This window comes from Eumetopias jubatus, unplaced genomic scaffold, assembly GCF_037043125.1.
Source record: "Eumetopias jubatus isolate StellerSeaLion01/CBP00866 unplaced genomic scaffold, mEumJub1_p1.0 scaffold_10, whole genome shotgun sequence".
NCBI lineage: Eukaryota > Metazoa > Chordata > Mammalia > Carnivora > Otariidae > Eumetopias > Eumetopias jubatus.
The window spans coordinates 35,190,736-35,209,454 of record NW_028274816.1 but is presented as its reverse complement, the minus strand read 5'-3'; the positions used below and the strand labels follow the sequence as shown (position 1 = coordinate 35,209,454).

Sequence of the window (18,719 nt, the reverse complement as noted above, 5' to 3'; positions counted from 1 at the left end):
GAAATAAAATAGCTCCTTGATTGCCTGATAAACCAATAAACGAAGAGGAGTGAATCATGATGAACACATTGGTAGAGACTTAAATTTCTTGCAATTTAACCTGCCATGTCAACATCAATAAAGGTAATATAAAACTCTTAACATGCCTCAAAACAAGGGCATAGATGACCCCCATGGATGACATGGTTAACAAGGGTCATCAATTTACACAAAAGCATTTGAAATTGTACAATTACTATTTGTGTATATTGTATATAATTGTGTGTGTGTGTGTGTGTGTGTGTATGTATGTATACACACTTGAATGAGAAACTTGATATTTTCTCAAATTTAACACTTCTCAAAATTTATATGTTTTCCAACTATGAAATGTGTCGTGAAGGTGAAAAAACATGTTTCTAAAATCTCAGTCATACAGAGCAAGTTCCTATCAACCCTACCAGGGGAAAGACTAGGCTTTTTGTTCTCTTTCTATAGAAGTGATATTTCATAGTTATTATATAAAGATGAGACCACAGAGTTTGCCATCAAACGTGTAAGAGTGAAGGCATTACAGGGTGAATTAGGCAGTTAACTATTAAATATTTTATTGTAACAGCTAATAGTCCAAAGAAAAATAAGATTCCCAAGGCATCAAGGTTTCTTGAAGACCCAACACCGGTTTTTAGGATTTGGAGCCCAACCCTCCACACCCACTTGATAACCCAATGTGAGCATTTGCCCGTGGCTCAGGTTCAGCTCGCCGGCTTCCTTTTCATGCCATTTACCTTCACCCCTCTATGAAAACCACGGTGTTTACCCATCTCTCATCTGCTAGCTGGAGGACAGGACCTTTTAAGTTGTATGACAGTTTTATTACAGATGTTGTAATGTGATAGCTCAAAACATGGCAACATTTACCTTAGAATTCATTAAATAGCTAAAAAAAAAAATCCTAAGTTATTAAGTTTAAATCACCAATTGCCATATTAAGGTAAAACCTGAAAATTAATTGATTGGAAAAATGAAGAAAAACTCAATGTCTGAAACTAACATTTAGTAGAATCTTTGTGTAAAAACTATTAGGAAAACTCAAAGAGGACTGTCCACAGGGAGACAAAAGCTTCTAACCCAAATATTTGCAAAAGTCAAAAGACAAAAATTGAATTCATGTATCAATTTTAAGTATGTCCATGGCTCATCCTACCCAGTGACACAGTTCTAATGTTAAGATGATCTTCAGGAAGCATTCAGCAAATACTGAATTATTGAGTGCCTACTCGGACCGTGACCTCTTAAGAATAAGAGAGATGTGGCCTTGCCTCTCAGCAAGCTTATAGTCCATGGAAACAAATACAATGGGACACACAGATGAGCTGACTTTGTGCTCAGAATTTACTTTTAAAAATAACCTTTAAAATATCTCCTTCCTCAGGAACCACCCCTGTATAGTCAGGGCGGCAACATGCCAACTCAAGATGGAATTATTTCTCACGCTCCCTTACCGATAAGGGAGGCTAAGGAGATGTGGCTTTCTGGGGAAGCTCTTCAAATGACATTTACGTAGGGGCCAGGCCCTTCTTTGCCCTTCTCATTTCCTGATCCTTTCTTCCTGTGATGTGGACACAATGGCTAGGGCTGCAGTGACCCTACTGTACTCTGAGGCAGGCTTGGAGAAGGTGGAGAAGAAAGATAAGAGGAATCAGGGACATGGTGATGTCCTGGTGTCAGCACATTGGCCTGGGACTATCTACCTACACATTCTCATGTGAAAGAAACCATACCTCTGCCTCCTTTAACACAGTGTTATTTCCAGTTGCTCTTAATTTGTGGCCGCACACAACTTCTCTTTCAAACAGATAAGAAAACTAGTATCTCTACAGAAGGACGATCACGTCAAAAAGAATTCAAACAAACCAACCAACAAAACAACCATATATTCCTGTGAACTTCCTAAGAAATGTCTTAACATACATAGAAACCTATATAAGACAACATCTTGGACAATTTTTCTAGACATCCTCAAACCCAAATGACCACCATTTCCATTCTGGAACGATTAAACCTCGACTTCCCCCTCTAAACATTATTTCAGCTTCAAGATCACACGCGCCATGTTTCTTCTCTGCTCCTTGTATAGCCTACTGTCCCACCTCTTCCACATCCCAGAGACCACTGCACTGGGCTGAGCTCTTCTCAGGACTTCTCCTTCCCCCCTTAGCAGGTTTCTCTTGGCCTGTTTTGCTTTTGTTCATAGTGATGTATTTTACTGATTCTGCCACCTGTCCTTCAAAATTCCTTCTCCCCTTGAACTCTAGGGTCTAAACCATTGATTTCAAATGAGCGGGTTCATAGATCACGTTAGAGGAAAACAGCAGCCTTTCAACATGGGAAGACATGCCCCTTTGGATTACGAATGTCAGTTGACCTTTTACCTTTTAGAAACATTATCATCATCCTATCATCATCTTGCTCACCACCACCATCTTGCTCACCGCCATCTTCTTCGTCACTGCTTTCATCCCACCACTGTCTTCACCAACGCCTTCCTTATTACCACTGTTCTCATCACCAACACGCTAGAGAACGGTCGGTGACCAGCACTATCTAAACGCTTTCCATCACCGGCTCATTTCATATTCACAAGAACCTAGTGAGGTAGGCTTTATTGTCAGCCCATTCAACGGGTGAAGAAACTAGAACATAAAGGGTTAACACGCTCATATCCATGGTGGGATCTGAATCCTGTTCTGGTTCCAGAGCCCATCTCTTCTCCTCTGTGTTATACTACCTCTGGCAATTCTGGCATCCAAAATGTATAAATCCCTTTTCAACAACAAAGAAATCAGCCTTTCAGGAATATGTTAAGGAAATCTGCAGACTTCCTTTATCCAGCATTGGACAAGGACTACTTTGGGACATCTGATACCCAAGAGGGAGAGTTTCATGGACTTGCTAGTTACCCATTCCTCTCATTTTATTTCTTATATCTCTGTATGAGTTGAGACATCACTTTTGCCCTGTGGGAATCTAAAGCTTGTTGTCAAATGTCCATTTGAAGAGAAGTTCTGTGCTTTTGCTGACATCCACAGGTGACTATATTTTCCATGACACTACTCAGTGTCTCTTACTCTTTACTTAAGATCTACGTTAAATTTTTCCTTGGAGTCAGTGGTATTAACAACAACAACACAAATCTCTCCCTCATGGTATTTAGTTCATGACTAGGCACATACTTCTTGTTTCCTGAGTCACAGGAGCTAAATTCAGGGCTGCACTGAGGTAACTAATTAGTCTCAGACACCTGGCAACATTGATGGGTCTTCTTATTTTTAGATTGGGGTTAGGTAATTTTTATTTTCATTATAGGTAGGTAGATAGTCCCAGGCCAAATATATCTATATTGAATATGAAAACATGCCTTTAGTACTTTTTTGTAAATAGCTTTGGAAAAAGCATTGGAAATAGAAATTCTGTAGGTAAACCAGTAGCCACATGGGACACCAGCTCAGTGAGACATGACGAGGTGGCCCAGGAAACGTTATTCCCAGGGCCAAATAAGTCTGAAAAACCCTACAGACTATTCCTACCCCTCTTAGAGAAACAAAGCATTCTAAAGGTACCTGGGAGTGCTGCAGTAAAAGAAATCTTTTTTTTCTATTCAACTCAGGGTCCCCCACATCTAGTTGACCGTGAAGTCTTCCCCTGCCCTACAGTGATGTAACCCATGGAACCAGTTTTTTGGAATACCAGTTTGGGCAACTTGGGAATAGTGAGCAATCTGTTTTAGCAGTCATAGGAACATGTTATAGGAAGCAAAAGAATGAAGTCATATCAGCTGCTTTGGCCTCTGCCATGTGGAGGTTGGAATCCTGAGTGCCCAAGACCTCCTGGGCGAGGGGGAGATTTCCACCCTGAATGTGTTACGCACGCACGGCTGCGGGGATAGAGAGGGCACTGGGAAGCCAGAGGGCCCACCTCTCCTGAACCATCTGGAGTAGCCCTGGGACTCTGGAGAGAGGGGTGGGGCAAATGCAAATCCAGACATATGCGCCCTTTTTTTCCCCTGAATGTCAGGGAGGGTGGAAAACATGAACCACAGATAAGGAGGCATAATACCGCAGTTAGTTGCATGGCTCCCTGGGAACCGTGTTCACATCCCATTTCTGTCACTGACTCTGCCCGTGACCTTGGAGCAGTCATCCCAGTCACCCAGATTCTTTGAGCTGCAAATAAGCTCCCTTACTGGTAAAGGGTGGTTAATGAAACCAACCTCACACAGTCAAACGAGGCAAAGAATCGCAGGTGGAGAGCCCCGTTGGTGGTGGCAGATGCACAGCAAAGTCTCAGCCAATGACACAGGCTATCTTTACTGATTCTATGCTCTTGGTCAGTAAGAGGGGTGTCAAATCCTTGGCTCAGGCCCCGATCCCCCAAAGAAACCACGGCATTATCATATTTCCATCAGATGCAAAGTACAAATAACTTCCTGGTTTGGATGCAAATGTAGCAACTGGGGAATGCAATTTTGTGTACTCAGCCCATCCCCAAACATTGCTCCATTGGAATAAATGGGGACCAGCCACCATGATCCATAATCACAAAAGCACAAGAGCCCAGAATAAATAATGGCTCTTCTGGACAAGCTAACTTGGTTGTAATTTATAAGCTCCTGGGCCACCTTGTTATTGCCAAGAAAATCTGCTTTACCTTCTAGCTGCTGTTCCGTCTGCCCTCTCAATCTGCACTTGCTGGAAAAAAAAGTTATTGTTATGCTAAAAGCACAACAGGCCTCACATAACTCAGTGCTAAATAACACCGATAAAACTAGGAAAATGGCACTTTGGCATTAAAAGTTACTTTCTTATGGACTTTAACAAGATTCAGTGCTTTTGTTCTCACAACGCTCTTTTCAGCTTTACGTACACACAAAAGACACAAACATGAAAAAGTACGCAAGAGCAAAACAACACCCCCTCTCCCACAAGGTGGGTTTTCATGTGCAAACCGGGAGCAACAGGGGCTGTAGTACATGGAATGAATACCCATCAACAATCATGGCTGTGAACAGCCGGGCTGGTGGGCAGAGGCCGTTTACCTCTTTCCTGGTGAATTTTGGTGAGTGATCGTTTTTATCATCGATCATAATTGTTGCTGTGGCCGTGCCTGTTAACCCGACATCCAGTCCAGCCATGTCCTGAGCCTCGATGATCAATTCATACTTGGGATTTTCCAGAGTCTGTAAAGCAAAAACACGGCAGACAAGATGGCATTTAGGTTTGGGCTGCCACCTGGGATACAGGGGTCGTGGGGGCCACGCCACCCCCTCCCCTGTCAGGGCAGGCACCTCACACCCACAGAGCCTGCACCTGTTCTCCATAACTGTGTCGTTGGACTCTCTCCAATACGAGACTGTCACGATTCATAGACCGGATACAGTCGTGGGGACAGAATCTGTTTTCTGTCCTTATTTAACAGGGCATTTGAGACATTCCAGACTGTTTCATTTCCAGGCTTTAGGGTATACAATGCATGTTTGACGTCCACACCCACTTATGTCATTTCACAGTGACCTCATGAAACTGGTCTACAGTGGAGGTTAAGTGTGATGATGAGATGGGGACAAAGATGGCAGCTCTGGGAACTCACATTTACTGAACAACCTGCTAGCCAGGCATTGGGTACTGGACTTTGTACTTAATCTTTCCAACTGTGTATTAAGGCGCATATATGGTTCCCATTTTCAGCTAATTATGGCATTAATTCTCCTTATTTGCTTAAACCATTTTGGAGTGTTTTCTTAATCACTCACAGAGTTCAGGTTGAATCACCTTCAATAACACAAATAAAAGGTCCTACCAGTTGCAAATCGTCCTGCTGGTATGACCGCTTCAAAGGCTATTGCTTATACCAACCAACAATTAAGAAATACCATGGGGAGCCAAAAACAAAAACACAGTGAGGATCTAGAATTTCCTTCTAAAACCAAGAGTTTACATGGTAAATTTTAATAGCTCAATGCTATGCTGTCCCTAAAACTTCCCAGTATTTTTAAAGGGTGTATGGCTCCCTAGGGTACCTTTAATTGGTTGTTTCTTAACTAAGAGCTTCTGAGCTACTAACTTAAGGAGTAGGAGCTCTGTTATACGGTTTGGAAGGCTCTAAACTCTTAGATTTGAGAGGAGCTGGGATGCTGAGACACTCCTTGGACAGGATTATTCACAATGTTTCCCAGTCCCCAGCTTTATTGAAATATAGTTGACATATAAGATTGTGTATGTTTAAGGTGTACCTACGCTGACTGGATACACGTATGTATTGTGAAATGAGCTCCACTGGGATGGAAGGTCACATGATTGTCTAACTGCTGAGTGCAAACAGAATTTAACACCAAATCTAGCTCTAGGTGATTCTGGTTGTGCCTGGTTCAGTTCCATCTACTCTCAAGTGAAAGCTAGAAAATCATCAGCTTAATTTGAGTGACTTTCTACTTACCATCACCCACAAGTTCGATTGGATTTACTACTTGCCATAAATTCTGCAGCTGGACCATATGAAACCAGTAGATTGGGCCCATTTTCAAAGTCTTTCCTGAGTGTCTCTGGACAATAAAACCACTAGCCAGGTCTAATTTCTAGTATAACATTTTTACTTTTCTAATAAAACATTACATGATTTTGGAAGCATTGAATCATTAAAAATAAGAAATTACATGAGCTTTTCCAATATTGAAGAGATCATGGCAAACTCAATAGCCACTTTCCCCATGTAATGTCACTGACCAATATCAATTCCCGACATCATTTTAAGGGCTGCATAAAATATAATGATATGCATAATTTATAATTTACTTCATCATCTTCTCTTATTAGGACTTTAGGTTATTTCTAGTCTCTAAAAATTTTTGACAATTTCAAATCACACTGCGATGAACATCTGTATTCAAGAAGCTTTCGATATAATTTGACTATTTTTTGAATGCTAGATTCCAAGAAGTCAGTCCAAGAGTATAAACATTTTAAGGCTCTTTACAGTTGACCCTTGAACAATGTGGGGCTTAGGGGCGCCCAACCCCCATGTGGTTGAAAATCCATGTATAACTTGACTCCCCAAAAAGCTCACTACTAATAGCCTACTGTTGACTGGAAGCCTTACTGATAACATAAATAATCGATTAACACATATTTTGCATGTTATATGTATTACATACCATATTCTCACAATAAAGTAAGATAGACAAAAGAAAATCATAAGGAAGAGAATATATACATATATGTATATATATAGTGTTGTGCTGTGTTTATTGAAAGAAATCTGTGTATAATCCACCCAGCAAAAACCGCTGTTGTTCAATGGGTCGTCTGTATTCCTATTTCAGTACTGTTAACCTAGAAGATCTGACCAGTTTTCCTATCAGTCCTGCTGGAACATTTAGTGTATGATCCTGGGCATGGCTTCTCCCTAAAGAACAGCTCATCTTGCCCCATGAAGCAAACTGGGGGCTGAGCGTGGTTGTGGGATTGCTATCTAACACAGCCGTGAATTCCTCCCAGCATCGCCCTGCCCCAACACGCAGTGCAGGTTACTATGGACACACCCCACAGGACAGCTTCAAGCACCAACTGTAGTGGACACGTGCTGTTCTGCTTTCCCAGTGTCCACCCCCTCTTCCCCTTGGACCCATGCCATCATTCTTTGGGGGGCCTCACCCCTTCCTCACTCTCAGCCCAGGTGGACTTCAGGTAGCGTTGACTCTATCCATGATGGAGGGATGGTCACGTGGCTTAGGCCCGGACGATCAGGGTCTCCCCTTCCCAGGATCTGGCGATGAGCATGTAACCCAAGTTAGACCACCCAGGACTGAAACTCAAAATTCCGGGACATACTTATTTTAGAACCCTTAGGTAGAAGGAGTTCTTTTTCTATTGGACTTGGAGGTGGTCGGACGCAAATCTGGGGCTGGTAGTGGCCATTTGCAAGCACACAGAGAAAGTCAGCCTGAGAGAGAAGACAACATAGAACCACCGGAGGTAGAGAGGGAGTTCTTTCAACCTTATTCAAGACATTTAATAGTGATCCTTGAAGGCAGGATCTCCCCCTCATATTTTGTGAGTTCTAGGAGCTAATAAATTTCTCCTTTCCCTAAGACATCTAAATTAAATGTTCCACGAGTAGCAACAAGGAGTTGTGACTAATACTGCAACTAACGCTGTGATCAATTATCTGGTTATTTGCAAGAAAGTGTGAGAGCTATTGTATGATCCAACGGTATCACAATAGGCTCTTCACACCAGAGTTCTAATCATCTCCTGCATACATGGTTTTCTCCTTTTCCCTTCCACAGAAACATTTTTGTTTTTGGACCAGAGACGGTTCTTCTAATTTTTTCCTTCATTAGTTTTTACACCCGTTTAACTGGAAGTTATTAAACATCTAGTCTAAATATTGTGCTGGGGGCTGGGGATCCAGGGATGGGAAAACAGGGTCATTTCTTCAAGTTGTCGAGGGAAGTTTCAGGGTCAAGCACAGGCATATAGTCACGAATAATAGCACCAAAGTGGAGTCATGGCTAAGCGGAGACAGGTACACATTCTTAGGATAGCTCACAGGAAGGACGCATTGGCTTAACTCTCTTGTAACTGAACGAATTCTATAAATACATTTTTAAAAAGGAACCGGCCAATTCCCGTCTCTTGAAGTAAACAAAACTTTATGACTGCAACGAGAAATAGATTGATTAACCCCGTCGGAAGTCAATTAGACAATTAAAGAGATAGGTGGTGTGGTTTGGGATGAGATGTTCCCAAAGTCTCAATTTTCTGGCAAACTTAAGGCTACTATTAACACATGTTTTTATTCTTGGAGAGATACCCAGTTATCGCAAGGAAAATAGAAACAATACGGTTGCTTCTAGAGTGGAAAGTGAGGACGGTCCACCTCCGAGAGGCAATGACCGTTCGTGGTCCGTTGTCTCCTTCCTTTTCCCACACATTACACGTGCGCGTGCGCGCACACACACACTTCCTATGCACACATCTTTAAACAAGTGATACCGTTCGCACAGCTGTGCAAGTTGTTCGGCCCTATTACCGCCGTCCCTGGGCTCACAGGTCTGTCTGTTCGTTTTCAGCCCTGTATTTGAGCCCACGGGCTGGACCCACCACCATTCACTCAGCCCTTCCCGACTGGATGGCCCCTCATGGAGGTGTTTCCAAGTTTTCTTCCTTAAAAGCGACTCTTAAGATAACAAGTCCCCTGGCTTATCAGTATTTTGGAATATTTCTTTCCTGTGATACACAGTATTGCTTTTGCAGTGACAGCAGTAACAAAAATCAAACAACCGATAATAAAAGCAGCCTCCTTGGAAAGGTAAAAGACTTGGAGAGAATGTCACCCGGATCCCCTCGTTCTTACACAGCTGGGTATAGCTTCCAGTCACCTCTGACCCACTTCCCACGTCAGCTGAGTCTTCTCCAGGAAGTCTTCCGTAAATCCCTAGCTCCCATGGTCACTCTCACTTGAAGTACACGTACACGTGCTCATTTCTGTACCACGCAGTGGTGGCTTTGCCGGAGAAGACTCTGAAGCATCCCACAGCTGCCCCATTCTCCAGGAAGGACTGCTGATGCAGAGAACTAGGTCTCAGTGGCCCCGTGTCATGTTTGTCTCCCTCGCATAGTTGACTGACCACACATAACTCCTTGATCATAGCTGGGACGATGGGGTTTTCTGAAATGTGGACTCAGGCACTGGGGAGACAGAAGGCAGGGCAAACCTTCTTGTCTCGCGACACATTACTGCTAAGCCCAGGAGAGGGATTTTGCTTTCCTGAATGGTTTGGGAGGAAACTTCCTATGCTGGTACTTCTCTCTGCCCACGAGGAAGACGCCCTGCCTCTGGGGGCCAAGACACTCAGCTGTCCAGCGATTCTGTCGCTTGGTGGGTGAACTGAACAGAGGGTTGGAAGCCCCACTGTCCACTCAAGACCAATCTGCTATCTCTCAGAACGAGGATCTCACCTGATTCTTCTGTTTATTTCTCTCAACTGGTTCAGGGCTCACTGGGGACATGGGTATGGTCAACTCCAATAGAAAGAGCCTTTCGGGCTGCATTAGGCTGAGGGTGCTGCTCTAAGCAGAATGACGGGAGCTGTGTGGCTGAGATCTGGGACCGTACTGCCTCCCAACTCCGACTCTCGCCTCGGTTCTGCAACACCCTCCACGGTTTGCTCGGGGAAGCCTTTTGGGCACTGAAGCCAGCCAGAATCAGTTTCCATCCCCTGCACCCGAAGGGACCTGGGGTGAAGCCATGTTACTCATTCACCAAATCCCATTTCTTTTTGACTCCCAGGCATAGAGCAAGACTGTCAGGTGAACTCGTGGGACTGATTCTGGCCAATGGGATATGGGCAGAAATGATACTGGCCAGAGCCCCTAAACCTCCCAAATAATCCTCCGTGTTTTCCATTCCCCAGAAAGGAAGAAGTGTGGATCTCCAAATGACTGTGTGGAGCAGAGCCACTTCGCCCATCTGCTTCAGACTGCGATGCGGACAGGACATGAAGCATTCTTTAGGTTTAAGGGAAGTCGATTATAGTGTTCAGCCCACCCTGACTAATATGAAGGCTATGTTTCCCATTTGGTTTTATTTTGGATGCCCATTTACCATCTCCCCACGTGGGTGACAAAGTTTTCAAGGGCAAGGACCATGCTTTTGACTCCACCACCCAGCCAGTACACAGCCAACAAGGTGGGCAATTTACTTTCATTACCATTAATGATGATATATTACTGTTTCCCGGAACCAAATTATATCTCGGTGGTCTGAGCATATCAGTGGCATTTCCAAACCAGAGTCATTTATTCTCAGGGAACGGCTTATACTTTGGGGAGCTCTAGCTCAAGGAGAGAGGATTTTATTCTGACCAAGAAATGAACTGTGTCAAAACTGGGAAAATTAAATTGGCTGCTCTGATTTTATTTTAAGCTATTTGATCCGTAGGACAAACCAAGAGTCAAGCTGCTCTCTTGGTTTGAATCTTGTAGTCATGTGCTTGTACTGCATTTGCTATCGTCTCCTGCATGTCTACCAGCTAGCCGCTAATAGCCCAGAAACAAAAGGAAGGTGGTATATCTACAAGAGAAAGCCTTGGGTCTATCTCCACAGACACAGGCCAGGTTCACTGATCATACTGATTTAAAAACCAAACATTTCATCTTGAAAAAACAAGAATCAAGCCATGTCATTAAATATGGCACATAATCAATCATTGGACCCTTGATGTTTTTACACAGCTCCAGCGACATCCATACGAGGATGCATTTAACGGAATGTTTATCACTAATTAACAAGCATAATGGTAGCTGTGGGGGGAAATTGACAAATAAATGCTACACGGAGAAAGGTTTTGCCATTAACCCACACAGCTCCCTGTCGTTCTCTGGTCTTGTCTTGAACGCTGTCCCCATGTCTCTTCACACTTTGTCCCGACTGGATTTCTTCCCATGGTCCCCAGCTTTTTCTCCATTTTGACATTTCCACCTCTACTTTTTTTTCTTCCAATTTAGTTTACTTTAATTGGTAGTAAGAATCTCAGAAATCTTTCCCTTCATCACATGTTTGATGTCCTTGTGAAACTTTTGGCTTTTGAGCTTGGGTGTGGAGCTTGACTCCGTCAACAATAGGACTTTCTTGTTGTTGTGCATTCTGAAGTTCTTCTGAGGGAGAGGGAATCCAGCTCATACTTCTGTGAAAATCCGTCTCTTTGTCAAAAGAGACAGGGGTTCCCTGAGGGTTCCCTGCCTTCGTGGAACTTCAGTGCAGTGAAGGATGACCAGGGGCAAATGAGCAGGAATGAGGCTGGAAGTAGAGTTGGAAAATCCAAAGACAGTGCCTCTGGCCGCTGTGCATCCGAGAGCTAGCGGGCCCCTGGCCTTTGTTCCAAACACTGCCTGGACTGCGGCCACGAGGGAGCTGAGAACACTTTGCACGGTTGGGCCGTGCACGAGAGTTCACTGTACCTTTTTTTTTCTTTTAAGATTTTATTTATTTATTTTAGAGAGAGAAAGAGAGAGCACAAGCAGGTGGAGGGGCAGAAGGAGAGGGAGAAGCAGAGAAGCAGACTCCACTCTGAGCAGGGAGCCTGATGTGGGACTCGATCCCAGGACCCCGAGATCATGACCTGAGCTGAAGGCAGATGCTTAACCGACTGAGCCACCCAGGCACCCTTTGGAAAGTCTTTTTAAGGTGTAGCAAGAAACTGAGTGTGGCCTCCAGGAACAGTCCAAACGTGCTGAATGCTGCCACCCACCACTGAACGCACCTGGGAGTGGATCCTTCCCAGGCAAACCTTCTGATGACACTGCAAATTCGGGGCAGACACACGGATTATGGTTTTGTGAGAGCCCATGACATGGACGACACAGCTGAACCATGCCCAGACTGCTGAACACAGAAACTGTGAGATAATAAATACCTATTGTGTGAAGTCATTAGGTTTTGGGGTAATCTGTTATGCAGCAATAAATAACCAATGCAGTTCTTTGTTCCCCCAGCACTCATCACCGTCTGAAATATTCTTGTTTACTGGCTATCTGAACTCTGACCATTTGAGCTCCATGAGGTCAGGGACCTTGTCTTGTTTAGAGCTTCATCTCCCAGCTACTAATTAAGTGCCTGGCACATCAGAGTTATGCAATAATTAGTTGATTCTAGAAATGTTTTTCTAAAATAATGAATTACATAAAGTGGCGTATCTATAACGCTTAACAACAGATTCTCCTGGTTTGTAGTGTTTGTCAATCTCGGTGGCTTAACTACATTCCTACTGTGGCCGATTTCGAGCTACCGACATGCTGTCATTGAGTATACAGAGTTGGAAAGTGATGCCCCCTTATCCACGGTTTTGATTTGTACGGTTTCTGTGATCCGTGGTCAACCTCAGTTGGGAATCAAATGCTCCTCCTTCTGACATGGTGTTAGAAGGTCAAAAGCAGCCTGATGTTAACATCAAATGCCTACATCATCCCCCTCGCTCCCTCTCATCACGGAGGCATTTTATCATCTCATCTCATCTCAAGAAGGGTGAGTGCAGTACAATAAGGTATTTTGGGAGAGAGAGAGAAAGAGAGAGAGAACACATGCACATGGCTTATGGTATAACGTTTTAATTGTTCTATTATTTCATTAGTGTTGTTAATCTCTAGCTGTGCCTAATTTATAAATTAAACTTTATCATAGGTATGTATGCATAGGAAAAAACCTGGTCCCTGTCCAGTTCAGCACCACCTATGGTTTCAGGCATCCACTAGGGGTCTTGGCACATAGGCCTGCAGATAAGGAGACTCCATGGTGGTTACCATCAGTTTATTGTGAGCCCATGAGAGCTGGCTCTAGCTTATCAATCGTACTGTAGGAGTCAAGGAAATCCATCTTTGTCAATAAATCCCTTTGTTGTCTAACATTTAAGGTATTGTTAATGAGAACTTTTAACATGAGGTTTATGGCAAAGATACGGTGTAATTCATTCATGTATTTTCTCATCAGCTTTGCCCGGGCTGAGTGGCGCAAGACTCCTTACAGCATGGCACCTGCTCAGGGACCACATTCTTCTCCAGGTTAGCCGCCCCTGACACCTGGTCCATAAATACTGCAAACAGATCGGTGAAAACATTATCTGAAGCGGAACAAGTTGTTGTCTGTCTGGAGTTTGATTTATCCACTCTGGCCACATAACATGGGGGAGAGGTGGTCCATAAATCCAGCAGGAACCACATACATTTCCGTGTAAAACGTGCCTCAGTTCCACCGCAGATGGCAAGTGCTGTTCTTCTATCTTTCCAAGCAGTAGTGCGGGTCTGTTTGACTCGTGTCTGTCTTTAGGCCTCCCTTCACCTTGCTCCCCGGTGCTAACGTGAACATTCACGTTCTTGGCTGTCACCTGCTATGTTCTCATTCCCAGCCGGGGTCTGCTGGGGAAGGAGAAGGCAGCGCTCATTTCCCCAGATTTACTGGTTGCTGACAAAGTCAGCGGGGGAGTCCGGGTGGCGGGGGCGGGGGGGGAGCAATGGGGGAAATAAACACCACCTCTCAGAAATATGCAGTTGGAATAACCAAAGTGATAGATTTCAGGTTGAGGGACACCAAAATCAAATAAAACATTTCCAGGAGCTGTGTACATCTTCCGATGTTACTGAGGAGTTGCAGGAAAGAAACGGCCAATGGCATTCATAGCGTACTTGGAAGAATCGCCCTCCTTAGGCCTAAGCTGGCAAATACTTGACATGCAGGTTGATGCCACTGAAACATTTACACATTTATAGGTTCAAGTAACTCTGTGAGGATGTGATGAACAATAAAAACCCTGCTTTTGGTGCATTTATATTCTAGATAAATAGAAAAAAATCAAGTACATAAGGTGTGATGAGATAAGTATTATCCTAAGCGTGCCAGTTAAAATCTATGAGGAGGGGGTCAGAACACGGGGTGCCTGGGAAGGCCATATGGAGGTTCCTTGATTTCCCAAACATTTACTGAGCACTTAACGTTGTTTTAGATAGTAGTGACAAGGAAAGGGGGCCATACCGAGTGCCAAAGAATCCCCAGGTAATTTTAGCAGAACGGGATGGAAGTGAGAATACGGTGGTATCACAGAGGACAGGCCACTTACCCTAGACGGGGTGTGGGGGCCATGAGGGACACATTCCTGCAGAAACGAATATCCTACTACAGGATTAGAAATGGGGTCTTGATGTGGAAGTTTCTATAAGAGGAGATGGGAGGCTATGAATCCTAAATGCCATTACATTCCATCATTCAGTAACAACCGAAGGCTGCTTCTGATTCTGGTCAGGACACCGTGGGAACAAGGAGTATAAAGTACAATCCCCACCTTCAAAGGACTCATAGCTTCGCTGAAGATAAAACATGTACAAGCAGCCCCACGGCCTCAGGCAGTACGTGCCGAATGTGGCCTCAGTAGGTCCGTGTGTGAAAGGTGCAGCTGGGAGGGGCTGTGGTGGCTTTTCTGGGCCTGGAGCTGAACTTTGGAAGATGGGCGTGGGGAGGGGGGAGCATCCAGAGAGGGGAGGAGAGACTGGGACCAGCACAGAGGTGGCCAGAGAAGACAGGCTCACTTGGTGCCGTTGGAGTCAAGGTTGCGAGGTCACGAGATATAGCCTGTTGGTTCTTGCAAGGACCCTGGAGATCACCTGGTCCAGGCCCACCTTCGAGGCTCACAGCGACCCCCACAGGTGAGGAAAGGGAGTAAGGGAATCCCAGGAATTTCTTGGTTTTATCCGTTTGAGATAAAGAAGTACAGCCCCCTTTCTCTACGGTTTTTATATATTTCTGCAATCCGCTGTTTACTGCATTAGCCTGTTTCTTCTATGCTTTTGGCCTTGAATGGTCATGGCAACAGTATGCTAAGAACAGGTGCTTAAGACATATTGCCTGAGTCACTGCTTCTTGAACGTGCTTGTATCAGAATCCCCTGGCGGGCACACTACAACACAGATTTTCAGCCCACCTCTAGTGCCTAGGACTCAGGCGGTGGAGGCGAAGGCCAGGGATATGCATTTCTGGGAAGTTTCTAGGTGAGACTGCTGCTGCAGATCTGAGGACCACCCTTTGGTTAGCACTGTCCGAATGAACATTTGCCAAACGCAGGTCAACACATACTCTTACATATTTTACTTAAACCCACCTGTTTATGATATGATTTAAATGAGAAACAGGAAGCATTGTTGGCCAAACAATCTCTCTGATGGTGAAATTTTTCTTTTTTCCCCTTTCTAGGAAAAACGTATTCCCTTTAAGATACTAAATAGCTTTGGGATGCCTGGGGGGCTCAGTGGGTTAAGCGTCTGCCTTCGGCTCAGGTCATGATCCCAGGGCCCTGGGATGGAGCCCCGCATCGGGCTCCCTGCGCAGCGAGGAAGCCTGCTTCTCCCTCTCCCTCTGTCTGCCGCTCCGCCTGTTTGTGCTCTCTCTCTCTCTCTCTCTCTGTCGAATTAAAAAAAAGTATTTCCAAAAAAAAAAAAAAAAAGACACGAAAGAGTCTCTTCCAGCCGTCTTCTAGATGTCTCCATGTGGATCCTCAGCTTCCGTGGGCCAGTAACAGAGCTCTTCATCTTCCCCTGCGACATGGCCCTTCCTTCTGGAGCCACAGCTCAAGCTGGCCACGCGGGTCGTCCTCAGCGGCGCCCCCCCCCGGCCCCCCACCGCAGACAGCAGCGACGGGCAAGTGCCGCTGATTTTGGCCCCGCCCCCTCGCGAGGACATCCCCTTGCTCCATCAGTGCCGCCATCCCATGACTTCCAGCCCCCGTCTTTGGCACCTGAGTTATTCCCACTGCTCCCAGACTGGCCCCTCTGTTGCCTTCTAAACCACTCTCCACCCAAAGCCAGCCAGAGTGAGCCAGCTCAACCAGCGCCTGACCACAGGACCCTCCTCAAAACCCTTCCGTGGCCCTTCCGCGGCCACAAGATAGTGGTCAAGTTCCTCCAGCACGGAAGACCCATTTGTCATGGCTGACCTCCCAGGGCTCCTCACTCACGGTTACACTCCGGTAACATGGGGCTCTGTGCCATTCCAGCAGCTTGGACCTCACAGCCCTATACCCCTGTGCACGCTGCGCTCGCTGCCTGGGGGTCCTTCCCTGCACAGCTTTCCTCCCTGGAAGGTACTTGTCCAAAGGTGTCAAAACTTTGCTTAGATGTTGCTTCCCTCATAAAGTTTTCCTGCTCCTCCCAGAGTTACTTCTTCTTCTTCTGGACTAGCCCTTCTTCTTATGGACATAGTCTATACACTATGGTGAACGTTTTTCTCTCGGTTGACTTAATGACATGGCAATTTCCTCTTCATGTGTCTGTAATTATGTTGAGAGGCTCAGTGTCAGGCTCATCTGTCAAGCATGGTGTGTGGTGGAAGTGAGTTCTAAATGCCATCCAGCTTTTGGCCCTAGAAGCTTTTATACCTTCTGTGGTAGGCAGAAGAATGGTCCCCAAAGATGTGCATGTCCTGATCCCTGGCACCTAGGACTGCAGTACCTTGTGTAGCAAAAGGGACTCTGAAGATGTGATGCGGTAAAGGATCATCCTGGATTATCTAGGTGGTCCGAAGTAATCACAAGCATCCTTATAAGTGGGGGGTAGGGAGGTCCGTGTCAGAGAAGAAGACGTGAGAGTAGAAGGAGGGAGGAAGGGAGGGAGCGAGAGAGGGAGGGGGAGAGGAATTTGAAGAGGTTACACCACCGGCCTTTCAGATGGAGGAAGGGGCCAGGAGCCCAGGACTGAAGGAAGCCTTCGCAAGGTAGGAAAGGCAAGGTGACAGATTCTTCCCTCGAGCTCCCAGAAGGAACCAGCCTGCTGACACCTTGATTTTAGCCCAGTGAAACTCCTTTTGGACTTCTGACTTCCAGAACTGTAAGATGATAAATGTGTGTTTTGAAGCCACAGATTTTGTGGTCATTTGTGGGGCAGCCATAGGAAATGCATGCACCTTCCCTGGAGATTGCTTACCCACGGGCCGGAGCCCTGAGATTCTGCCTGGCCTCCAGCACGGGATGTGGCAGAACATCACCAGCTGCCTCCTTCCCAGGACCGCCCACCTTCCCAGAATAGCACCCACTGTCTTTCCTCTGGAAAATATTTTCGTTTCAATCCTTTGAAGTGTAATGTTAACCAGACCTTTCCCACAAAATCTGTCTCACAAGAAGATGAAAATCCTCCCATCTACAGAGGGGTAAATACCAAATCAGTTTATTGGAGAATCTTCTCTTCAATATATGTGTTTTCTAATATGTCGGTCACATTTCCTGAGCATTCATTAGAGTCCTCAATGGGGGTAAGGACCCCGTCTCTGACTTATTCCTGCTATATCCCCAGTGCCTGGCTACTGAGACTCTGAGGCCGCAAGACTGGGCCTTTCTGTGGTCATCAGGTTATACTCTTTGCAAATGAACTGAATGAATTCTAACCCCTGAGGGAAAAATCCTACAGCCAGTTTGGTGCCTGGCACTCTCCGTTAATGTTTGTTGAATGAATAAATCAAGGGATGGTTATGCTGATCACTCTATAGAAAACATGGCCTAAAGGGTGCTCTTCTGAGTTGCAGGGGGTACCAGTCCAAAGACAGGGCCTAGGGAGGTCGGACAGGCTGAATTGTTCTCTGGAAGGCCTGCTTTTGCAGAGCAGAGTAGGGTGACGAGCCTCTGACTTTCTAGGAATGAGCAGGGAAAGTCCTTCCCTGCCTTGCCCTCTGGAGAGACGTCCATGCCAAGGGAGGTTTTTGCACGCTCTGATGCTGTGAGGTTAGGCTCTCCTCAACCCCAGGGCAGACACCCCATGGTGGCCCCCAACCCCAGGCTCAGCTCCTGGCTCTTCATGTGTCCTGGGGTGTCCGAGATCGAAAGGGGACAAGAAAGGTTGGGACAACTGAATCCTCAGCAGTGAGGTTTAGATGGGAATGACCTTTCCAAATAAAGGGGCGGGGGGGAGACAAGAAACTGTTGCTCAGCTGAGCCTCAGGAAACTCAGCTGGGGGCTGTGATCCTGGGGGGCCATATTTGCTGCAGCATAATATCGGGAAACTGGTATTCCTGTTGTTCACCAAGCACTCTCAGAAAGCAAATAGCTTTTCTTGGGTTTCGATTTATTACCACCTAAAATGTCATTCTCTGTATGGGTAATAAAAGATAATACATTTTATGGTGGCTCCTTATGTTAAGGTTTTACAAAATC

At 45.4% G+C, this 18,719-nt stretch overlaps 1 protein-coding gene across 1 annotated transcript in view; it reads right to left on the bottom strand.

Moving 5' to 3' along the window:
- CDH13 (cadherin 13) overlaps positions 1-18,719 on the bottom strand; it is a 1,007,564-nt gene that overhangs the window by 132,489 nt on the left and 856,356 nt on the right. The window contains exon 11 of the mRNA XM_088026921.1: positions 5,078-5,218. Coding sequence (XP_087883047.1) covers positions 5,078-5,218 — 141 coding nt within the window. The remainder of the gene's footprint in view (positions 1-5,077; positions 5,219-18,719) is intronic.